This window comes from Meleagris gallopavo, chromosome 14 (assembly GCF_000146605.3).
Source record: "Meleagris gallopavo isolate NT-WF06-2002-E0010 breed Aviagen turkey brand Nicholas breeding stock chromosome 14, Turkey_5.1, whole genome shotgun sequence".
NCBI lineage: Eukaryota > Metazoa > Chordata > Aves > Galliformes > Phasianidae > Meleagris > Meleagris gallopavo.
Window position 1 is genome coordinate 3,432,129 of NC_015024.2, and position 25,739 is coordinate 3,457,867.

The window sequence follows — 25,739 nt, forward strand, 5'->3', positions numbered from 1 at the left end:
TTTTTTTTTGAATGTTGTAGCTGGTTTAGGCACTGAGTGTTCAAGATCTTTAGGTGTACTAATCTCTGGAATGTTTTTGTTTTTGTTTTTTTTCCCACTGGAAATAAGTAGCAGGCTGTCATTTTAGTTATTATGATTGATGCCTCCTTTCTTCTTAATATTTTTTTAGTTATCCTTTGCTGTGGCCAAATCTTGGTTTGCTTTTGGTAACTGTCAGCAACATCTTACCATATTTGAAGTCAGGAAGAGTCTGAAATTATTTAAGAAATGAGTGGTGGAGAGGTTATCGTCAGCAGAAGCTGCAGTGATTCAGTGCCTCTTGGGATGAAGTCTGTTTTGCAGGACATCTGTGACTTCTGCATCTTGCCATTTTTTTCAAAACAATGCTACAGGCTGATGCTATTTCTGTTCAGAATAATGATCCATCCTGTTCGTAAACAGATAAAGTGATAACGAAGGCCTTTTCTGCATGCTTAATGTAAGGAATTATCATGAAATTAACTGTTCCTGTGACCACTGTCTGGCATACGAGCATGGAAGCCTTGTTTGGTAGAGCAGGATATCTTCTCCTTGGCAAATGAAAGCCCACTTTCATTGCTGCTCCCAGTTTCTCTTTACTGCTCACTGCAAGCCATGCTTTGTGCTGAAATCCTTATCTTGAAAAGTAATATGTGACAGAGTTGGCAGTAGCTCTTAGCACCAGAATATCTGACAATGAATAGGGAGGGTGGAAGAAGAGAATGACGGTCACCTGTCATTTTTATTGCATCCTACAATATTGTAAAACTTCAGTGTTGTATATTTTTTCTTCTTCTTTTTTTTCTTCTCAAAATCAAGGGAATGTTGAATTATCTGCTAATGCACTGATAGAGATTCAGTTTGTCTCATTGAGGCAAGTTTATCTGACAGCTCCAGAACAGGTAGTGTCATTGGAAGCAAGGAGGAATTAGTGAATGCAGTGGACTTGATCTTTCTCACATGCAGGGCAGTGGCAATGCAGTTAGTTTGGTGGAAATATCAAGCCTGTGTGTTATCTGTATGTGGGCAGGAGATTGTATTTGATGCACAGATGTAACACTGGGGCTTGAAACCCTTTGGAATCCTCTTTGTGTGAACAAATATCCACGGTGTGGTGCTGTACCAAGAAGGCTGGGGCTGACAGGTCTGAATCAGAAGGCTGCTGGGGCTATATAGGGGCCTTTATCATCACAAGAAAACAATTCCAAGGCCTATAGATTTAACAGTGCACAGGCATTCACACACTTGAGGCAAAAACGAAACCTTTAATCTCTGTTAAATCTCTGTGCCAAATATAATAGCTGCTTTCGGCAGTATTTAAATCAACTTCATTAGAATATGGGAAGGGGAAAGAGTTTAAAGGCTGATTTTAGCAAGTAATCAGCTGCCTCCCAGATGGTCCAAATGTGACTTTCTCAACACTACACATGGTAAAATCAAAAAATGGAACCCTGTGCAAGTATAGCTGTATGTGTGTGGGATGCTAGCAGGCCTGTGGCTGTGCAGGCTGTGGGCAGTGTAGGGAGGGCAGCCCTCGCTTTTGTGGAGTAGGTTTGCCTGCACGGCAATGAAGCTGCAAGATGTAGTGTATGTACACATATTCTGAATTTCTAAGGGGTGGCTGTATCCTGTCCTTGCACTGAAAAACACTTCTACCTTACCCATTGTACAAACTAATGGTTTAATTATTTTTTGTTACTTGGCTGCCTTTAAGCTTGCCTGTGTTCTGGTCAGCTGAATGACTGCTGTGGATGTACAAACCAGCACACATACTGGAGGCACATCTAGTGTGCTGGACTAAGCACTTGCTCATTAATATTCATGAACCATCTCATTTGACAATTGCTCTGGGGACTTGATTAAAGTATGCAACACTGCTATTGGTGCTTTAACTGTAGAGAGCTTTACCTAAGAGCTACTGGTATCCTTGTTGTCCATGCTAGCTTTGACCACCTGCAGCATTTCACAGGACATCTGTAGAGTGTTTCTCTCTAGCTGTTCTTAAATGACAAGTCGAATTGCATTGATAGAATGAATTTGAATTCATCCTTGTGAAGAATTGTTGCTCACCCTTGTAATGAGTGCTTTCTGTTTGTTTCCAAAGGTCCAGAGGAAGAAATGACCATGTAGATTCTACAGCCTGGGTGCTGCATAATGGGAAATGGTGAATGGAGTGGAACTGGTCTGCAGCCTTGAAAGCAGCCGTTCTGCGGACCACTAGTCGATCAGGGGCACCTTGCACACCAGAGGCATTCTCCACGTCGCTCACTGGACAAATGCTGGATTGTTTTTAATCCTAGGCTGGAATTCGAGGCTCGTCTCCTTCAGTTTTTAAACGATTTTAAGCTTCTATCAACTCTAACAAGTGGAGCAATATAATCAGTAACCATGGGTGACATGACAAATAGTGATTTTTATTCCAAGAACCAAAGAAATGAGGCCAACCATGCAGGAGAATTTGGGTGCACCCTGCAAGAACTGCGCTCCCTCATGGAACTCCGAGGAACAGAAGCAGTGGTAAAAATTAAAGAGACATATGGGGAAACAGAGGGGCTCTGCAGGCATCTGAAGACATCACCAACAGAAGGTAAGCAAATTTTCCTTCAGTTGAATCAGGGGACTTTGCATAAATTCTCTCCAGAGAGTTTGAGAGGTTTTATTTTAAACATATTTGTCCCTAACAACAATAAAAAAAAAAGAGAACTTTTCAGGGAAAGAAGAGGAAAACAGTCACTTGTTTGTCTAGCTGTAGTTAAGGATAGCATAAGAAGGTGCTGCTTATTCAAACAAATGAGTGTGTGTTATCTCTTTGAAATGCAGTCAAAAAATATCAGCACCTCTTTTATGACATCATAAAGAGACTTTAACACATTTACTTCTGGAAGGAATAAAAAGGTGCAGACTAGTTGCTTAAATAGAGTTTTTAGGTGTTTACACATCTTGAGAATATAAAATTAACTTCTGAGGTATGTTATGTTCCTTTTTAGATCAATACGTAATATATTTTGTGGTTACTAATCGTAACTCCAGATTAAAATTATACCACAGATAATTTTAATAATTACCAACACATAAATATGTTGATGTTTTTATTGTTTGGACTGCTTTTGTATTTATAGCTATGCTCCTTAATTTTTTATGTTCAATGATGCCATTCATAACTTCTCAATATCTATTCTTCTAAGTGCCTCTGGAATTTTCTACCTGGTCAGCAGTCATTTGTCTGGTTTTCAGCACCATCATTGTATTTTCATCTCCAAAGATATTAACACAGTATTTCAATCTATAATGCTTATCTTGTCTTGTAGTTACAATGTTCATCTTAAATTTTCTTTTTCAACGAGATAGAAGTGTTAGCTTTGCTTCTTTCTCTTCTCTTAACGAAACGATGAATTTTTATTTCCTCTGTTTCAATGCTTGAAAGTCTTGATTTATTGGTGTTATCACAAACATGTAAATTGTGTAATTTATAATATCAAATTATGTGATACTGCAAGTTGAAGAGTCCCAAAGGAGCAGCTATACCTAATCTTAAAATTAGCTGTAAATTTTTCATGACCCTACCCTTGATCTTATACAATCTCAGAATGTTTAGACATTAGAAAGTGAAGCTGTGAATAGTGCTTTCTCAGAATGGGATTATTAAATGAATTTTGTATTTAAATGAAACTGTGATAGTGCTTCAGCATTCATGTACTGTCTTGTCACTAATTATCCTAGAATACAAGTGGCACCTTTTCATACATAGTTCTTCATTTTCTCCAAATATCTTGTCTTACCCAGATATCCCTCTTTCTGGGAGGGGTGAGGTAAGAAAATGGGTGCATGCCATGTGCCTGAGATAACCTGATGTCCATCAGTTTTTCAGACAGGGGCCTAAGGGCTGTTGCACACTAGATAATAGACTCCTCAGGGAACATGTGCCAGTTCTGATGCATCCCTGATGCATCTGGAGGATTCCAGACAGAAGTGCAGAATCCCTGTTTTTATGTAACAGAATAAAGATTGACTTAAATATATTCCACTTGGGATTCAGCACATTCAATATTCCTCAGTGGATTGTAAAACACCAAAGATGAAGTCCCAGTTTGGGTGAGCCAAGAGCACTTCAGTGACTTCAGTAAAGTTCTGCCAACTTGTTCTAGTAGTTACCAGGTCAATGTGAACTTCAAAGGAAATGTTAATTGCATTATCTGTTCAATTTGTGACATCAGGGAAACTTAATTCCTCATATTGGAACAGAGTGTGTGGATCTAACTAGTGTGGCATGCTGACTCCAGCAGTAATCTATATCTGATACTTCAGATAAGGTAACTTTCCTCTGAGCCTTACGTATGCTTCATCACTTGTGCATTAGGGAAAAACATTTCCAGCTTCAAATGGCAATCAGCATAGCCTTGGAATCATGAAGACTCTGTTGGGTTTTAATTTTAAATTAGATGATGGAGTAAATGTTCCCAGCCACACTAAGCTTTGGTCTTATTTTGTTTTCCATGGGAAAAAATACTTTTAAGAGAGAATGTCTCTGAAATGTTCTGTTGAACACGCAAATTTTCATTTGAAAGAAAAGCATCTATAAGAATTCAATAGGAAAACTGTAGAGGCTTATGTCAAGCATTTGCTTAGACATAAGTCCTAGCCATTACTGTTCTTGTATCTAGGTACAAAAATGTAAGGATGCCCCGATACAGTGAAGAGGATATCCTTAAAGAAATGACTGTTCTCGGAGGAAGGAAACAAAATAAGTTCTTGTATGGAAGGGGAATTTTAACATCAATTAGGCACAAGTTACAGATAAATTATTGATGTACGTAATAGATGCTCCCACAGAGTTGGTTTCATTTATTTATTTATTTGGATGGCATGAGGAGCAAGCCTTGGATTCCCCAAGGAATGTTGTTATGCAATCCTATACCTTGCCACAATGCTTGCAAATCACTTCTCCAACCACCCACCTTCCTTTTCTTCTGGGGGAACAGAGTGGGAGGATGAAGCATATTTAATTCAACTGCCACTGTTTTTGTTGTTATAGTTTGGAGTGCTATGGATTTTATGGGAAAAACACAGTAAGCATCACTGCAGAGAACTGCTTCTTCTTTTCACAAACCCAAAATCTTGCTGAACAAATGTCCTGGGAGAGTATGAATGAAACTGCAAAAAGGACTTGTGTTGAATTTGGTTTTCCTTGTTTTGTAAGCTCTTTTGGAATTTGTTTTCCCAAAGTCTAAAGTGTGGCTTTAGTAGCTACTGAACAGAGGGGAACAAAATCCTGGAAGCAGGCACCTTTCAATTTGGTCTAATCTGAACTTACTGGCTTTCTCAATATTTAGAAAATTTAGAAAAGTAGCGATTAGTCCAGTGATTTATTCAGGAATTAATTTTCCGTGTTAGTATTTGATGTGCTACCTATGAATTGCTAGAATCAATCATTTACACTGGATGTGCCTTTTTGGGGCTTTGTTTTGTAGGCCTTGAACTTCTCAAGGTAAGACATTCTGCGTAAGTTGAATGTTAGCTGCTGTGCAGGTACTTAGCAGTGTTTTCTGAACTCGTGTCAGAATTCAGTTAATATTAAAAGTCTGCTGAATTTTAGTCTGCTGCATGTTGAATGAATTCATAACATCATGGATTACAAGGCTTCAGTCTTAAAATTTTCTTTGATCTGTTTTCTAAGTATAGATGCTGTGTGGGTCTCAGCTCTCAGTTATGCCTGAGGGATTTCCAGCATTAAAATGATTATATTATAATGAAAAGCTACCGATGCTCCTAGAAGCAATCTTCTCAAAACCAATGGAAATCTGTAGTGTGAAAAAATACAACTACGCATCTCCTTGAATTTTCTTTTAAAATATTTATGCTGAGATTAGTTTCACTTTCATTATTCTAATAATACTGAAAATAAAAGAGGATCAGCTATCTGTCATTTTTCAAAACAATGTTAAATTCTCCATTGGGAGGAGCTGGGATGGCAGTTGTATGATTTTCTGTGCTGAGTCTCTGAGGCCCACTTGAGTCCCCACCTCCCCCCGCTTCCTCCAACATTCTCGTGGAGAATCTGGCTGCCCACAGTTCGGATGGGTGTATGCTCTGACGGGTGAAACACTGGCTGGATGGCTGGGCCCAAAGAGTTGTGGTCAGTGGAATTAAATCCAGTTGGCTGCAGGTCATGAGCAGTGTTCCCCAGGGTTTGGTACTGGGGCCGCTTCTATTTAACATCTTTATTAATGATCTTGATGTGGGGATTGAGTGCACCCTCAGTAAGTTTGCAGATAACACCAGGTTGGGAGGCAGCATTGATCTGCCTGAGGGCAGAAAGGCACTACAGAGGGACCTGGATAGACTGGATCGATGGGCCAAGGTTAACTTGGTTAACAGGCTTACTAGAGGACAGTTGGCTGAATATGAAACAGCAGTGTGCCCAGGTGGCCAAGAAGGCCAATAGCATCCTGGCTTGGATCAGGAATGGTGTGGTGAGCAGGACTAGAGAAGTAATCCTGGCCCCTGTACTCAGCATTGGTGAGGTCTCACCTTGAGTACTGTGCCAGTTTTGGGCACTGCAGTACAGAAAGGACATGGAAGTGCTGGAGCAGGTCCAAAGAAGGGCAACAAGGCTGGGGAAGGGCTTGGAGAATATGGCCTATGAGGAGAGACTGAAGGAACTGGGGCTGTTCAGTCTGGGGAAAAGGAGGCTGAGGGGAGACCTTATTGCTCTCTTCCAGTATGTGAAAGGTGGTTGCAGCGAGAGCTCTTCTCACTGGTGACAGGAGACAGGATGAGGGGAAATGGCCTCAAATTGTGCCAGGGGAGGTTTAGATTGGATATCAGGAAAAACTTCTTTAAAGAAAGGGTGGTTAAGCACTGGAATAGGCTTCCCAGGGAGGTGGTTGAGTCACCATCCCTGTATGTGTTTTTAAAAACCGTTTGGATGCGGTGCTCAGGGACATGATTTAGCAGAGGGTTGTTAGTTAGGATAGTATGGTTAGGTCATGGTTGGACTTGATGACCTTTAAGGTCTTTTCCAACCTGAGCAATTCTGTGATTCTCTGATTCTAGTGATACCTTATAAAGAATGGCTGGTAAAATGTGATGAATTAGTTGGATGAATACCAAGTAAGAAAGACTACTAATACATATAAATGTGTGTGTATATATATATATCTTAATATATTCTTACTGGAATATATTATTTCCCGATATGAATGTTAACTGTTCTTTACCTACGGTTTTATATAATGTGCACCAATTTACATTAAGTTACTTAACTACAGTCTCTTCATATTACAAAAATATTCCTTATAAGAATATGTTAATGAATTAACTTCCACGATTTCTTGCTTGGAACTTGGATGTAGTAATTTCTAATATGCATGAAATGTGAAGCTGTACATAATTATGTTTTTCTTATTTTTTTTAAATAAAGAAAAGCCTTGTACCTTGGTAATATTTGCTCTATCTGGCCTGAAACCGGAATTCCAAAAGATGTTACATATTGGTATCATGTTACAGCACTGCAGAAGTTGTTTTGTTTAAGTACTTACCAGGTAGATAAAATTTCTGGAGGTGATCTGGTGGAGTGTGAGATCAATTAAGATGTGAGCCATTGGAACCTACTGTTAATGTGAAAATGCAAGTTGATTTTTTAAAAAATATTTTTAACTGTAATTCTCTTAGGATACTGTAGAAAGGTTTCATGGCAAGAAAAAGTATCAATTAACAGTTAAATGATAGTATATTTTTAGTGGTTGACTTTTTATTGCCATAACAGTCCTTAGTTAAGATAGATGGATTTTTTTTCCTCTCTCACATTTGTTATATAGGAAAAACATTCCTAATACCAATTAAACCAACTGTAGTTGGCTTTCATTAACAGTCTGAAAAACATTTTACAGTTTTAACTGAGGGGGAAAAAAGGAACCAAGCCAGATGAAATGGATGCTTTTAATACGTACTAGATTTTGTTCCTCAAGAGCGCGTCTATAAAAATACACCATTAATAACTTAATGTACAGTTTTTTGAAGTTAATCTTGCTTGGTGCGTGTGGAATTTCAACTAGGTACACCACTCAGTTGTTTTATATTAAACGAGCTATAGGTATATACAATTAGAGAAAGGAATGAAAGATATTGAGACAGATAGAAAATAGAAATAAAAATGGTAGATTGCCAGAAATTGAAGTCTGTGAAAATTACTGTGAAAGGGGAAATGGCTTCAAAATAAAGAGGATGGATTCAGATTGGGCGTAAGGAAGAAGGCTTTTTTATGATAAGGGTAGGCAGATTCTGGTATGGGTTGCCCAGAGATGTGGTGGAAGGCCCTGTCCCTGTAGATGTTCAAGTTCAGACTGGAGGGTCTCTGAACACCTGATGGAGCTGGTGTCCCCTGTTCAGCAGGGGAGTTGGACTAGGTGACCTTTAAGGATCCCTTCCAACCCAAAAGATTCTATGAATCTATGAATATCATACTCTTGCAATCTTTTTTAAAAAGTTATGTTAGCAGCTCTCCTATTTCAAGACTTTGGGTGGGGAGCTGAGCGAAAGTACTTTGAAGGACTTCAGTGCAGCTTCCTTAGAGAACTCCAGAGCAGAGCTTTTAATCCTCTCTCCAGATCACCGTGCTGTTCAACTCCTCATCCTTACGTGTGGTGTCAAAACAGAACTTGCACTTCAAGCCAATTTGCCAACATGTCCAGGCCAAACTCCAAGTACACACTTTGTCCTTATTTGTGTATGTTCTTCCCACATGGAAACCTTGGTTTAAACAATGGAAGTCTTCTCCCATGACAAAAAGCCTTCATTATTGTCACGGTTCATGCCTGTTAGGGTTTCCTTTTGCAATTCTTTTTTTTCCTTCCTTGAATGGGAAAGACCAGTGAACTTTGGACTCCTATTCTACCTGGTCACTCTTGCGATATTAATCTCGATTGAGCTGGTAAGAACTTGTAGTGTCATGGCACTTCTCTGTACTCTCATAAATGCTTACTGCCCCACAGAGCACCTCACAGGTTCCCTGCATACAGCTGGGGTCCCCCCAGCATGCTACAGTCAGTTCTATACTACCTGTAGCTTAGGGGTCCTGATGGGAGCAGCCCAGGTATACCTGCCCTGTGTGGATGGAAGCGTCAGAGGAGATGTTCTGGGGACTCTTCTGCCCTGTAAGCGTGTGGGGGCTGCTGTGCCCCTGATCGTTGGCTACATGGCATTTATTGTTTAAATAAATGTCTTGTCTGTTCTGTGGGGAAACGTTGGGCCTGACCCAAGTTCCCATTGAATGTCATTGTCATAGTAGGTCTTTAAAGATTGGGAACAGATGGAAAACATCTAGTCAAGATGGCTGATCATTAATACTGCATGTGAAACAAGGAGTTCTGCTTTGGCATGCAGTATATAATGTGTCAATTGAAGTTGTAATACTTGGACTTAGTGGGCTTAAAGTTGGCTTTCACATCTCAGTGCTTCAATGGGTCTCCCAGCACAGACAAGAGACAAGGGACAAGAGAGCTCTGCTTTGAGGATTTCTGCTCCATGCCCCTGGGACCCACACAGGCCCTGGGGCTGGATGAACTGTATCTGTGCATCTGTGCCATAAACACAGTATCTTATACATCTATAAAATAGTATCTACATGTTTAATGGCTTGAAAAAGTGCATGAAGCATTCTTGGCAACTGCTATTATTTTCCTTATCTCATATTTCCATTGTTTGTGTAATGGAACAGCAAACATTCTTTCAAAGGTTACCCAAACATAAACATCTCAAATGAAAGGCTTAGATTTTTCTAAGTGATAAGTACAATTTCATTGCTCATTTTGTTTCTGGTTTTTGGCATACTGTGCAAGTCGCTGATTTACTTTGGATTTGTTCATTTACTTTTAGAAAACTGGAGGAATATTGCATGCTGCGTTTTCCCCGTGAAGCTTTTAAAATAAATAGAAGCTAGTTCACCTGCTCCTTTGAGATTCCTAAATGCTTTGCAAAAATCTCTGTGTGAAACTGCATTGCTTTAAAGTAACTTTAGGAAAGGAAGAAAGCAGTTGAATGTATTCTACCTGCTATATTAAGCATCATCAGAGATTTTTCTAGGGCTGGTTCTTGTTTATTTGTGTGATTGCCCAAGAGATCATCCATTCAGTCTGATGGTCTTATTTCGGTGGGTGTAACACTAAGAAAGAAAGCTACTTTAATGCAAGCTGAATCCTTTTCTCTTTAAGATAGCACGTTAAATATATGCAGGTTGCAGACAGCAGGGATACATTCTGCTGTCACACCTCAGATGAGCTGAATGTTAAATATATGTAATATTTTGCACAGGTCTAAAAGTTTCTTCATGATAATTAGCTCAATTGCAGTGACAGTGTGGTCTAAGTCCAAAGCAAGTCTGGCTAAGGTAATTCCTTCCCCCTTTCTCAAGAGGTTATTATAGGGTAGCATTTTCCCTGATATGTTGTGGCATGGGTTTCTCCTTGATCTAAATGCAGTGATTCAGTACAGTATGTCATTCCCATTCTACAAAATAACAAGTGGTGGAAAGTTGCTGTTATATGGCGCAGTTGATAAATGTGTAGGCTCATTCTTTGAAATAGTGATCTGAGCTTGTTCACGTAACTAGTTCATTTATTGCATGGGAAGAGATGAGGCCAGGTCTTTTAACTTAATAGCAAAGGAGCCCATAATGATGGGGAAATAATTTTTAGATTTCATAAACTTCGACAATTACGTCAGTTGTTGAGATTGCGAAGTAGGATTACGTTAGCGGTACACCCTCGCAAAAAAGCAATTAGTCCTTTGCTTGGAGGATCAAAGAGGTATTTTGTTTTGTATGCCTGCATGTGCATCAAAGCGACCTCTGTGCTGGGCTTATTGGTAGAAGTAAAGAAGTCCTAAAGGGAGGAGAGAGGTGGGAGCTGCTGCTGACCTGTGCTGTAACCTTTCCTTAGAAAGCATCTGTGTTCTCTGTGCAGCCTGAGTTAACGGTATTGCCAAGGAAAAAATCAGGTGTAATGAATACCTCACTTCTATTGTATTGCAGGGCTTTGAAATCTATAAATATATAGCAAGTGTCAGCTTTGAGAGAGAGCTGATTTATCTTCATTTTGTTCTTGATTTGAGAAAGCTGCAGGAAGAAAGCAAAGTCCATTATGCCAAATGAATAATCCAATCGATGCAGCCAGTTTGCCCTTGATGAAATTAAGGTTTGTCTTTGCAGTACATCAGAGAGTTACTAAAGGCATTTTTTTGGCCTTATTTTGTAAGTGTCCTATGAAAGCAAACAATTGGCATGTAGTGCTTTTGTCGCACTGCTAGAGGAGAGATGAGCACAGCCCTTAAGCACTTGTCTCAACTAATGCTTAAAGGGGTGTAGAAAGTGCTCCCTTTATAATGCTACCTTAAAATTTAAAGACAACACACTTATCTGCATCTCCATTAAGTATTCCCAAACTTTTTGCAAAGCATCATTGTTAGCAGCAATGTTGCTTCTAGCTGAGCCAAGGAAATTGGAAAACTTAGCTGCTGAAGTCTTTGTGGGGATCATGTTTAGGCTGGGCAGATGACAGTCGATGCCGTTCCTTGCAATCCTTGACATCCTTCTTAAACTTAACATTTCATTTCTATGTTTTCATGAGAAAGGACTTTGTTATGTCTGAAGAGTGGAAAAAGAAGTTTGGATAAAATATTTAAAAGTTTTATTACTGGGGCAGTGGCTTTCAATAAGAAAGTCCAAGTTCAGTAGCTGTGCCAGTGGAAGTAGCATGGCTGGATGACTGGTCATTTTTCTTGTGACAATAACTGGTATGAACAGACTTGGGATAAGAATAGCATGTCAGATGCAGTAATCATTTCCTGCCTCCCTTTTGCAATTGCTGCTTAGCCTTCAAATCTAGACTGATCAAATTTACTGCTCCCATCTGTTTTCCAAGAGGTCTTTCAGAAGAAAAGAATGATGGTGTTTGACGTGCCTCTTATTTATAAAGGTGAGGGGAAAATAAAGGCAAAGGGATGTACTTTTGGTAGTCAACTAAACGTGCTTCCAATACAAATAGATCAGTGTTTTCTCAATATTTATTGCCTTTAATGTGATGCAGTCACTATTGCTGACCTGTCTTTTTTTTTTTCCTAAATATTTTTGGATATTATTTCTACTGGCTTCCAGTCATCTTTTCCATATGTCTGTCGGTGTTCTAGAAAACATGCTTGCAGTTGTAGATCCACTGAAGACAAAGGAGGCTTTTCCCGTGCATCTTGGGAAGCTCAGACATAGAACCCGTTTTCACAGACAATGAATAACATGATCTGACATAGCTCACAACGTGGTTTACTAACTTTTTTTTTAACTTATAAAGCAAAAAAAAATCCTTTCTGTATGCTATTAGGAATCTCATTCCTTGTCGTTGCCTTGAGGCAAGTAAAACAATGCGTTATAGTCTCCCACCCTTATTACCAATCCAGAATTTGGCCATCTAACCATGGATTATATTAAATGCAGATTAATTCTGTTGTATAATGGAAATAGCTGGGTGTTTGTAGCTGCTATTTCTGTAACAATAACTTTAACTAGCCCTTGTTTCCTCTCAGCTTTGGTACAGAATTCGTTAAGGACTGCAGATAGTCTTTTCCCATGTGGATTGTGAGCTGAATCATTGCAATAACTCACTAAATAACCTGAGCTTCCTTAGGCTGTGCTACTTTCTTGATTATTCCTTTTGCATTTTATCTTACTCTCCTTCCACTGCTTCTCCAAAGGCATTGCATTTTTTGGTATTAGGGCAGCTTGAATGTAGGCCTGTAAGGCACTGAATGACTGAGAAAATGAATAGTAGGAAGAGGGTTGAACCAAACCTTTAGAACTGTTCAAAGTCTGCCATGATTCTTTTATTTTTCTGATTAAAATCAGAGATTAGGGAAGATGGATGACGGCCCATTTCTTTAAAGACGTGCTTGAAAAGGAGAGCTTGTCTTTGAAACAGATGCAAGGGAATGAGAGAAGAGAGTTAATATCATTCAACATGTTAAATTTTCTTGACTCTGACTACATATGAGGGCATAGCTCCTCTGATGCTACAGATTGAATACTGTTTGTCCAGGATCCTGTTAGCATTAAGGTAGTAAGACAGATTTCTGGTATATTCTAAGTACTGAAGTTGCAAAACTGAAAGTGTAACCATTAAAATACATTCTTACCACTTGGGATAATTTATTCTAGGCGCTCAGTTAGTTCTTGCTTAAGCTCAGTACAGCAAAGGCACTTCTTCACAATTTTCCTTGCAGTTTAACTCCATGCCTTAGTTTGGAAGTTTGGATAACAAATTCTGGAGCACTGTGAGTTTCTCTGTGCTTGTCTCGTTTCATTTGTGTTGCATCCCCTTCTTCCAGTGTAGGATTTTGAAGGAATGATGGAGTTGCTGTTTATTTTTAATTGCACCTTAAGTGTTTTTTCATTCATTAAAAACAAAAATCGAAAAAGTTGACTGGAGAGTTGTATGTTACATCATTCCTCTACCTTGCCAAGAAGGTTCATACCAGTTGCGTGGTTTTGCAAGGTCAGTCAGCCACCTTGATGTTAGTAGTATTGTAGTACTGCAGCCAAACTATGTGCCTTTCCTTGACTTCTATCCTATGAAAACATATAGATGTCTGTCTCCTGCTTGTGTAATTGATTAAAAAGGTTCTAATGCTGGTCAGATTCTTCACTGCGATTTTACATCTTGTTGTCTCTGTGCAGTACATCTAGGTTTTGCTTGAAGAAAAAAACTCAAACTTAAACCACTACGTTTCTGCTCCGTGGGATGCAGCTGAAAACCTACACAGCTATTAAGATGTGCTCACATTCCTGACTCTCACATGATGACAGTGGAGTGCTGGCTCCCTGGACTTTCCTTTGTTCTATTGTTTTCTCAAGCCAGTGAGTTGTGCAGGTGCGAGGGCGATCTGGAAGCAATGACCCCATCTCCTGTGTCGCTGACGTAGATGTGAAACTAACTGAAGAACAGATGCTTAGCCAGAAGTGCAGAAAATTATTTTTTAGACTTAAAAATAACGTGCTGAAAGAAAGCATAAACCTAAATTATTAGTGATTATGGATGCATCAAACACGTTACATGAGTGCTGTGGCTGTCCCTAAGGTATATTTCTTGCTTTAGGTGCTGGCCTTGTCAGACTCCAGTGCTTCTAAGACTTAGGTCCTGAAGGGCTCCACAGATAAATTCTAGAAATTTTTAGGAGAGGTAAGGAAAATAATTATAAACTTCACTAGTGTTCTGTTCCCAAGGATGTTTATGAGATTAAATTACAATTTCTGCTACACTGTCTCCTAATAAACATGAAAAATCATCTGCTACAACCCATGAAGTAAAAATCCAAAGTTGCAGAAGAGGTCTGTGATCCAAACACGTCACACACAGTTGTGTCAAAAGGCACAATCACATGGTGTGTGACCTGTGCAATACCAGAAGGTCCAGACTCTTTTCAAGATGTCTTTGAGTTGAAGAAATCTCTCTGCTATTGTGTCTGTCGTGCATCTTGACAGATATTTATTACCAAGCAATAATAACAGCTTTAGCTGAATAGGTGTTTGGCTGTGCAAAGATGAGTTCTGTTTCCTTCCATGACTTGTTCCCATGAGTGGTTAGCTTTAGTCTAATGCTATAGCATAGCTGAAGTCACTTACATGTGGAATATCAGGTGGCCAAAGTCATAAAGCTGTCTTTTTGACTATGTTGAAGTGACCTCTTGGTAGAGGACAAAAATATACCCAATTCTTCAACATAGATGCGCACTATTGCTCCAAAATACTGTGTACAAACTGGAATAATATTGTACAGATGTTTGTGTTGATTGTTAAATAAATGTCTTGGAAGAATCAAGATTTTGGCCTTGAATTGTGCTTGATCAAAGGTCTGCAGGGTTGGAAATGATGTAAAAGTAACTCTTGTGAGATAGCTAACTGTTTCAGCATTACTAACATGCAGTGACTCTTAAGGTGAAATCAGATTGTTTCCCCCCAAACGGAGATGTTATTTTTAATTCCTGATGTTAATCCTGTTTAACAGAGATATCAGTGTGGAATATTTTGCCGTGAGATGCTGGCAGTGCATTCTGCTGTCCCACTTTTCCAGAGGTATTGATGCTGACATTAACGCTGCTGTAGCTGGCAGCTTAAAATTACAGAGCAAATATGCTGCTGCTTGCTGTGTGGTGGCAATCAATTGTGTAATGTAAACATCCCTGTGTGTCTCCTGGTCTGCTCTTCTCTCCTATGCCCCTTCCTGTGCTCAGCATATGCTCTAGGGGCTGTCTCACCTTATATATGGACATGAAACGTTCCTCCAGGGTGATGCCTGCCATGCTCTCAGCAGTTGCTCACAGCCACTGTTTGCTGTGCGAGGGTGTTTGCTGGCATCCTTCACTGAAGAATCAGAGGAGTGCTTTTGCAAGCCTGTCATCTTTTTTTCTTTTCCTCCTCATGTTCATATGGTGGCAGCAAAGTGAGTTTTAAATGACTTTAAGTGAATATTTAAAATTAATGTCCCAAATCTGGGATGCACTTCGGAATTTCCTCATCTTGTTTGATTGGATCACCCTTATGTCATGATTTAGTGAGAGCTCCCTTCTCTCTTAGCTCTTACTTTTGCCTTGAGCAGTTTAACTTGCATTTTTTCAGTGCTGTCATTTTAAAGTCCTGAATTTTATTTGAGTGACTTCTGAAGTCCTCCAAGATATCTCACAGTGCTCAGCTGCGTGAGGTTGCCTGGGCAATAAGAACAACAACTGCAAGTTCCTTTTTATTTGAGAGGCAGAAGGAAGGGAATGGACCTAAGCTGGTCCTTATTTGGAAACACAGCAAGGTGAGGTAGTGTACTGCTAACAATTGATAGTGGCTGTTATCTGCTTTGGGCTGTCCCTGGAGTTCCGGTAACCTTGCTGGGCCAACACGTTTCTGGTGGCTGGAGTCAAACTGCTTCCAGGCAACGTGCCCTTTGCTTGGTATATCTTCTGCTGGGGAGCAGGCCTAGGTGAGGGTAGGACTTTGTGTGACGGGGATGTAAGTGGGCAATCAGAGCTGGAGGAAGCTGATCCCAAAACCTCACATCTGAGTTCTCTGCTGTTAGAAAAATAGGATGTGTGTCAGGGGAGGGCTGTTTGGTTCAGCACGCCTGCCAGGAGATAACTACAGCCCAGTGGATTGCAAGTCACAAAGGTAATGGATTTCCTCGTATGTATGTAACGTCTAGAAGACATTTATTTGTATTATTGATCGCCTGTGTTTTCTTGTGGTATTGAATAATTGTATGTATTGGTATGAGTACTACTATGAGTAGTTGGTGAAGGAAGTTTTGCCCTGGTAATGTAATATACTTGCAGGCAATCTGAAACAATTGATGCTGAAGTTGCATTCTCTCATTGTTTATACCAAACCATTCTTTGTTCAGATTTCTTCACCTACTTCCTTCATCCTTCGGCTACACTCATCCTTTGACTATGTCCACTTTTTCTGACATGCATTTCTTTCACTCTCATTTGCTTTTTGTTCTATATCTGGAATTTCTATTCCAATGCTTCCTGACAGTCTTTGTCAAAGGTCTCTTCTTTAGATTTGGTTTTGATAATCATCCTTGCAGGTGAAGGTAGTTTCTCTTATTTAGCAGAGATACTTCCTCAACCCAAAGACTTTTTCAGAAGACTCTGTGCCTTAAAGTATTGATCAGGTCAAGTGTTGTGTATTTGTGCTATTTGAACTTGGGCCTTTTGGCAGAACTGTGTGGTCTTTATCTGCTTGGTTACCCTCCAGTATGGTTTGATTAAGGCTGCATTAAATATACAATTTTGGAATTAGATTTAATGTTGATTATTAATGGCAGATACCTCAGTATGACTAAAAAATTATGGTCAAGATATTAATTACAGTTGATGCTCTTGACCTCAGTGCACAGAATGAGTGACTAGATGGTATTCCGTAAATGTTACCCATCAGCTTTCTGTTGAAATTGTTTTAGGACTAACATTTATTGTCAAACTTGGCTTGTGGCTTAAAAAACAACCCAATGAATTATACAGTGATTTACATATAATTTCAAATTGTAACACGACTGATTTCCAAATCTTTGGAAGGGGAAAAAAAAAAAAAAGTATGTTGAACACTTCTGTCAGTTTTCACTGCATTGGATAGTTCATGCTAAACTCAATAGGCTGAAGCTGTTTTCAGACATAAAAGAATTGGTTTTTGTTATGCTCTGTCTCCTGACTTCAGCTTTTTTTTTTACTGAAGTCAATGGAAAATTCTGTTTCTTCCTTAAGCAAGATAACTTGAATTTTGAGTTTCAAGCATATCACAAGAATTTTAAATACTTTATAGCACTGATTATTATTAATTTAACATTCAATGTATTTATGGCAAAGTCTTTTTAACTGATAAGGTTTTATAATATAGTTAAAATTAATGGATTATGGTGCTTTGAGACCTTAGTCTTTTCTAAGAATCTACCTACTCCAAGAAATCAAGATGTAATTATTTTAAAAGAAAAATAATGAGTTGTCAGAAGTCTTTAATATCATGGTCATTGCTGGTTTTGATAGGAAAAGACTGAAGTAGATAAGGTATAATGATATGACCAGATATTCACACTTAAAATTTAAATATCTTTATTTATAGTCAACTCTTTCTTACTGAAGGCACTTTTTGAAAAGTATTCAGGATAATTTTGGTTTTGAGCACTAGGAGGAACTCTGGAATAACAATTCATAGAAGCTTAATTAATTGTACTGGATTCAGCATGTAACACAAAGTAAGCCAAACAGTTTCTACTAGTCAGCAGAGACACAGTTAATGAGTTCTTTGCAAATCAAAGTTTGTGGTGAGAACTTTGCTTCTGCCTGAGCATCAGTGCTCATACTTTCACATTCACCGTCCAATATTGTAAAGGACAAATAGTACAAAGTCCTCAACGATTGCCATAAAATTAAATGAAAAATAATATTGTTTGAATAGACTGATATGTGCAAAAATACCATGATCTTCATCAGAGTGGAAGTTTTATCATTAATAACGACAAGGAAAATAGAGAAGGAGGTGCTAGGAAATGGGAGTAGATCAGCACACTCTAGAATGTCACTGATCTCAGGATTCTATTCAGCGTGTGTTGGCAGTAGGAAAGACTACATAATGGTCTAGCAGTGAAATGCTAGGCTCAGTACAAAGTAACCTTACCAATTTTTCTGACAAGCCAAAGACTGTGGTTTATTCAATAATCCAGCAACTCATTAAAGGGAGTTGGCAAGCAAGGCTAATTAATAAGCATGCTCTTGTCTTTTCAGAGGTGAACACCTGATGCTCCATTTGATATTGAGTCAGTACGTGTAAGTAAGGTGAGCTGGTAGGCAACATTAATTAATACATTCATTCTACTTATCAAAAGCTACAGTCTTATTATATGGCTCATACTGAACTGGGAGATGTTCAACAGGAAAAGCAATGGCAGATCTAACACTGCACCAGTTTTTGTTCCTCAATGGGTATTATTTTACAGTGAGTAAAAGGAGCCCAGGACCTGTAAAGAGTCCTCTGTTAGAATGATCTTATCATCAGTGAGTTTAATTAATATGGACAAAATCATGTTCTTGGCTTATTGCTTAAGACAAAGTCAAATTCCCAGACACAGAGTATTAAGCATATGGAGCTAACTGATATCAACATCACGCTATCAAGGTTCTTAATAGTCTGTAGGACTTCCTGGAACAAAACATGGTCCAATAATAAATTCCTTTCTTAATAGTGAACGTTATTTCCCAGAATTTATTCGGCTAAATATTTTGTGTGAGGGGGCTGTGTCTAAGGTGACAGGAGATCATCAGGGAGAAGCAGAAGTTCACTATTCCAGAGGGATTCATTCATCAAGAGGATGAAATATAGACCTTTACATGCAACTGTGTTTTTATCATCAAGACATTATTTGAAGTTATTAAGTGAGACTTTGCTTGCTTGGATCTACTTTTCATCTGGGAATCTATTGCAATTTACTGCTCAAGTCTGCTGTTCATTCTCATCCTTCTGGGCAGCATGCTCAGTGTTTCACTCTAATCCTTCTGGGAAGAGGGGAAAATATAGACTTCTGAGACCAGATCAACACTTACTCAACAATCTGACCTTTCTATAGACCTGAATCAGCAGCTGCTTAATGTTAACTTGACAACACCTGAAAAGATGACTACTTTCAGTTATGGTAATGAAGGAGTCCTAAAAGAACAGGTTGTCTAAGCAAAGAACTGAGCGCTAGGCTAGCAACTAATGGAAATTTTATCAAAAGGTATTTCTGACAAGGGTAAAATGGATTTTCCCCAGCATCACATATTCCTAGTTATGTATGCTCTACTCAGTATAACTTCATATCCTATCAGTCATTCTTAATTGTTTCTGACTTGTAGTTTAATTTCTGATGTCTCAGAATAAATAAGTATTTTTCTTTAATTCAGGTGTGCATAAAGGTTCGAGTTCAATGAAAAGTTCATCTTTCACTCTAGAGTATCTCCTGTAAACACTAATAATGCTAGTAAATTTTTCCAGGTGAAGATGTCATAATATGTGTCATAATAATGTGTTGAAATACTTAAGAATTCTGGAATCCTGGGAGCTTCTGGGAACCAAAATTTAAAATCAGATGTTATTGAAGTAAATAATTTATGTTCTATCAGAATGGATACATATTTAAAAGATAGAGTAAGCTACAGAAGGTGACCCGTTTTACAGTTTCCAGAGGACTAGAAACCTCAATGTCATTTCATGCTGTTGCACAAGGAGGAAGAAGATGAAACTTAGAAAGGAAAGCCTAGACTCCCAGACTAATTTCTCCACTGTGACACATGGGTAACCACTCTCCTCAGGGGTATGGAATCTTTAGGAGTGTATATTAACAAAATTAGCCTGATTGTTTGAAGGAATTGTCTATATATACACAAACACGCAAAGAGATATGTGGATTTAATTTTAAATCTTATCAGTATTAATACTAGGAATGAGTTTGGTTTTGAACATTGCAGCCTAAACACAGATAGCTACGTGCACTTCTAGTAGTGGACCAATTTTCTCAGGTGGTGCTTGTGCTTTGTAAGTTCCATTTTTCTTTATGAAAACATATAGAAAGCAATTTTGATCTATTTTTTTTCACTGTAGCTGTTGCATTTTTCACTCTGACACAACACAGGTTCTTTGAACAAGGTTCTGACAGAGCTTTGTGCTCATGGAAATACCGGGGATATTCCTGTCATCCAAAAATTGCAGAGAGGAAATAGAGCAAGAATTGGAAATTTTATAACTAACAGTAAAACAAAACCCAAAACAGCTGTAAATTGTAAGAGTTCAGCTAGCATCTGGAACCCTCCTAGGAAGAGCTGTAAGATGACTAGGAGATCAAGGCGTTCAAAGAGTTAACTGTAAAGTTCTGGAACAAAAATATGGAACTATGGTGAATTTGAGTCAATGGAGTTATTACCAAACTTAATGAAACCTTAGACAACTAAAAAGAAATAGACATTACATGTATTTGTGTAATGCACAGATTGATCACTGGTTGAGTTCTGAGTGTCCTTCTAGTGTGTGCTAGAAGCAGAGGTGTTTGTAGATGAGATCATGAAAAATCGTGTTGTGTAATGACTGCATGAAGAGACGCTTCTAGCAAGGGGAGAAGCAAAGCATCCCTAAGCAGCAGATTAGAGATTAGCATGAGGGTTACGGTTTGTACAGTATGCCAGCAAGGGAAGGTGTTTGACAGCATTCATCCTTGCATATTGTACTGGCATATACGTTTCTTGCATTGCTGTGTAAGAGCAGCTGGTAACATTTACATAGAAATGGAAATGTGACTGGTTTCTAAGAGAAATAACCTGATGTTTAATCTGTAATTTTTTCACAGCCATTGGATCTGGGTCTTTATTATACGTAAATCTGCATTTGCCACCGGATGAAGGCATCACTTTCAATGTAAAGAATTTTGAATGTGAGCCATGAATTAGGTTACATTTGAGTTTGAGCACTGAGACTTTTGAGCTATGGTTTTCTGTATTGGAATTTCAGAGCTCTGGCTAACATATAGTACAGTGATATTAATTCTGAGAGGTGATCTTTTGGGAAAGGTTGAATAAAGGTTGTCTGAATGTTTGATGGATGAGAGCTGTCCTGTGCTACTGAATACCTTCGATGGTTGTCTGACACATCTTTATATTTATATGCACTTTTATTGACCTGAAAAATGAAAGTTCAACTCATTTACAAAACCTGTAGCAGTCCGTGTGCAATTAATCTACTCCAAATTTCAGATAATTTGAATTATTTCAAATTCTCAAATATGAGTTCAACTAGGGGTAGCCTTTGGCCTCGCTGTGTGGGAACATGTGAAAAGATACATACAGACACTCCTTTTTGTCATACAGAAAAGGGCACTGTCTGCTGTTTTTGAGACCAGATTTACCATCACATGGTCTCAACAGGGACGGGGCAGTTGAGCTGGTAACATCTGTGAAATTTCACTTCAAGCATAGGCCTTCGGAAATATTTTCTTCAAGCCACACCAGCTGATCTAATGTGCTGTATCTGAGAAGACTTCAAAGGAAAAAGATCAAATTATATATTTGCATGACCATATGGTGTTGGTTTCCAAGATGTTGTCATTTTTCCTTAGTGGGTCTATAGGGAATAATAAAAGTGCTGGAAAACTTAGGGCTTTTATAGATGCTAATTGTTCCAATGGACAAACTCAATAGTGTGGTGGTTAGGAATTATTCTTGAGAGTCTTTGCTGGAAGCATCTTATATTGTAGACCATATTGAAAATGATTTTTCATCTCTTTCTAAATAAAATGGGGTTTTACTTCCAAATATCTATGTAATCTCTGTGCATTCTAAATTACGGACTTTTGAAGGGAGTGCTGCTGAGTTTTAGGAACTGTACATGTGAATGCATGGCTTTTCAAGCCATCAGCTGCCTCTAGTCTGCTTTACATTGTGCTTTATGCCAGAGTATATGTGATGATTTTTACTTTAATGCACCTAAGGAAGCTACAGTAATATTCTGGAAGAAGAAAGCAATTTTTTTTTTTTTTTTGGTAGTCTTATCAGAATACCCTTTATTGCGGTTTATTGTTCCTTGAAACTGAGGAGAGATTATGTAAGGTGTCTGATATAACAGGGATTGCTCTTAAATCAGATGTTCAATAGCTGAATAGTGAAATATCTTTAGCTCAGGATTGTTTATGGATGGTCTGGACATGTCTTCTTAGTTGAACAGATGAGTGAATTTTATTCCTCAATGTTTGTTTTGGGGAGATCAGAATTTTAAGTAGTTTACGTATAAATTAATACATTATTCATGGGTTAAGCTTATGTTCGATTGCAGGGAAATGGCAACAGAAATGTCATGGTCTGCATTTACTTAGTGAAGACATGTATCTGTTTGGTATAGGAAAAATGTTGCATTCACGCAAATTTTCAAGTTGTTCAGTAATAAGAAACAAACTGTGTTTTTTCACTTTACTACAATATACAGAAGTAGTTTTAAGCAATCTTGTTAGTAGGATTGGAACTGAGCAGAGAATACAACCTCTGTAGATTGTTATGAAGTGTAAAGTTGTAGAAGTAGTGATTTTGGAAGAAGCAGAACTTCTTTTTAGAATTCAGAATAGTTTTATAGAAGAATCAATCCCATGTTGCTTTGAAAATGTAGGTTTTTGGATATCAAGGCATTTTGAAATGAAAGCATATTTTTCTCACAGGTGCATTGTGGGGGGTGCTTTTATATTGATATCTAGGAATTGAAGCAACAGTTGGTATTTCAATGCTAGGTCAAACACTTGAAAAAATATTGGCATGTTTTGGTGAAAACAATGAAGAGTATTTTTTTATTATTATTTTTAAAGAAGAATATTGAGAAATGTTGAAGTATGATGTCTTTCAGACAAAATCCATTATTCTAGTGTTTGAGAAATGCTTGGAATTCTTGAATTCCTCAATAGATATTACAATTAGTCTTTTAAATGATCAAAATGCAAGTAAGCTGTGGTATGTACAAGAAAGACAAAAATTTTTACATCCCACTACTGTAGTTACCAACAACTTAATATATCACTGCCAGAATCAGATGGAAGTTCTGTTCCTGTTCTTGTCATAGACTTTGCTCCAGAAGTTTTAATTCTGAACGCGTGTGTGTCAGGCAGTTCTTAAGTCTGATGAATCCTATAATGGTTTTCTGCTTAGTTCTATGGGGTATTCCCCAAATCCTGCTTATAAAGGAAACAAACCGATGTTCCAATGGTGTGGTACAAATGTGAACATAGTTAAAAGTTTCTGATGCACTGCGAGGTTGCTTGTTTTTTATATTCTATATTCTTTTAATATATTATTTTCTTCAAGAAAATTGATTATTTCTTTAATTTCTAAGAGCAATGTGCACTTACTGTTATTCAAGGAAATAAACCATGTACCCTCAGCTTCCAATCATGCACAGAATTCCTGCTGAAAGCTTTTTATATGGGGGGCAAAAAGATTGGTCTTCATTTCCTTCTTGTATCTTTTGATTTATAGGCGTTCTTAAATTCTCATTTGCAGGTAGCCTGCGATCTGGCTCTGATCTGCTAAGAGCTGAAATGCCAGTTCAAAAATGTGGGCTAAAATAATAGAAAATTTCATTTGTCATCATGAATTATGGGAAATTGAAATTATGAGAGGTTGTTACTGAGTATGTATTGCAAATCTTGAGTCAGAGAATCATTTTTTCAGGCTTTTGTAATCCAGGATGGCATCAGTTTTGTTTCCTTTTAGCACTTTCCATTAAACGTTTACAGTAAAGGATAACCTTCAGCACAATTAGTTTGAGGCCAAAATTGATACAGCTGAGACCCGTTCTTCATAATGTAAAGCATTTAAGGTAGCATGAGGCATTAGCACTTAATCTAGCACAAGCTCTACAGAACTCTTCAGAGTAGCAGAAATAGTTGAGCAGTTTGCCTTTGGATTTGTTGTCATGCTGCACTGCTGCATACCTGAGCTGGTTAAGAAGGGCTAAGGCCTACTTTGTGGTGCGCTCCTCTGCCTGCAGGGAAGAAAGATGTGCTTGAAAGCATTTGACAAGTGGAATGAAGGCACCGAGCATCTTCACGAAGGAAGCAGGAAATTATCTGTTTCTACTATAGTCTTCATCCAAAATAGCTCTTTATTGATGCGTAAGTGTAACAGAAGAGCTTAGAGTAGTTTCAGATGTTAAATGAACAACACAAATGCGGAGTCCAAAAAAAGAAACAGCAAAGTCCAGATCAGCACGGAAAAGTCCTGCCTGAGTCTCTGGAACAGCTGTGGGGAGAGACTGGCACATGCAGAGGGCTGAGCTGCTGTCAGAGCTCTGGCCCATCAGTGTTGTGAAGGGAGAAACGTGTCCCATTTGGACCACAGAGGCAGGGCTGGTTGCTTGGGGGAACTGAATGTTGGAAAATGGTGAGGAGGATTTTTTTTTTTCTTACAGTTCTCTTGATGATTACTTGGGAAAGAAGAGCTATCTATGCAGTTGGCCATTATTTTAAAATGGTGCTTCAGTTGGCTATTCATGGTTATCAAGGTGTTTTCTGCAGTGGCCATAGGGGAATAGAGGAGTGCAGTATTAATTCAGTATCACTAAACCTTACCAAAAGAGAAGTTAGATGTTGCTTCAAGAGGGGTCTGAGATTCTTACAAAGCTAATAAAATTGTGGGGGGAGGGGGGAAGGAGAGTCAAGGTTATATGCATCTCGCTTTTAGCAACAATTGTTATTGTTTGGTAATACTGTAATGCTCTGTAAATGATGCATTGTGCATTGGATTTAACATATGCAAATCTCTTCTGGACATCTCCACACTCTGTTCCTTCTCCTCTCTGCTCTTTAGAAGGATTTTTAGGGCACAGTAAGCAACCTATTTTATGGGTCTTTTCTGCCACTATTTAGCTCTCTAGTGGCAGCATCCTGAGTATTAATACAATTAGTAATTAAAGAAACACATATACTATAAACACCCACCTCTCCTGGAAACAAACAAACAAACAAAACCCAAAATAATACAGAAAAAACTAGCACCCCCAATAACAACAACAAAACAATAGCCCAGACAGAGAGGAACAAAGTGTGACTTGCAAAATTGCAACTGCTGGCTGCCATCACTTGCCATGACAGCCCTTCCCCTATAGGACGTACCCAGCTACCCATGGAGTCAAGCCAAATGTCATTTTAACTCTTTACCAGTTTTCTTCTAGCCTGACATAAGAGGGCAAAAGGGGAAGAAAAAAAAAAAGAGCAACAACAACAACAAAAAAAACAACAAAACAGTCAAACAGCAGCAACAGTGCCTCAGGACAATACTTGTCTAGTGTCAAGTGTTAACAGTTAACTGGTGAAAGAACATTGGAGTACCTAGAAATCATGCTATATTTAGAATTTATTCTATGCAGTGGCAAGGTCAATGCTTCATTCCCTGTTACTCTGTGTGCAGAATGCAGAAGTATTGGAGCTTTTTACTATTGCTCACAGCTTGAATGTATTCAGAGGGCTTGATAACTCAGTTCCCTTAATTGCCAGGGAAGGAAGATGGGCCTGGTAAGCTGAGCTGGTTTAGTGATTAGGGAAGAGATGCTGTGTGTAGAGTGAGTGGTTATTTCCAATGTCTCTAGGGGAAAGCATTTGCAAAATTATTCTAATTGGGGAGTTTCTGTAGAAACGATA

General features: G+C 38.5%; 1 protein-coding gene across 9 annotated transcripts in view; it reads left to right on the plus strand.

Annotated features, from left to right (window-relative positions):
* Positions 1-25,739, plus strand: part of ATP2B2 (ATPase plasma membrane Ca2+ transporting 2) — a 363,788-nt gene that overhangs the window by 192,105 nt on the left and 145,944 nt on the right. For all 9 annotated transcript variants that reach the window (XM_010718404.3, XM_019620005.2, XM_010718405.3 and 6 more), the window contains one exon: positions 2,123-2,605. In XM_010718404.3, the coding sequence (XP_010716706.1) occupies positions 2,407-2,605 (199 nt within the window). In that variant the 5' untranslated portion in view covers positions 2,123-2,406. The remainder of the gene's footprint in view (positions 1-2,122; positions 2,606-25,739) is intronic.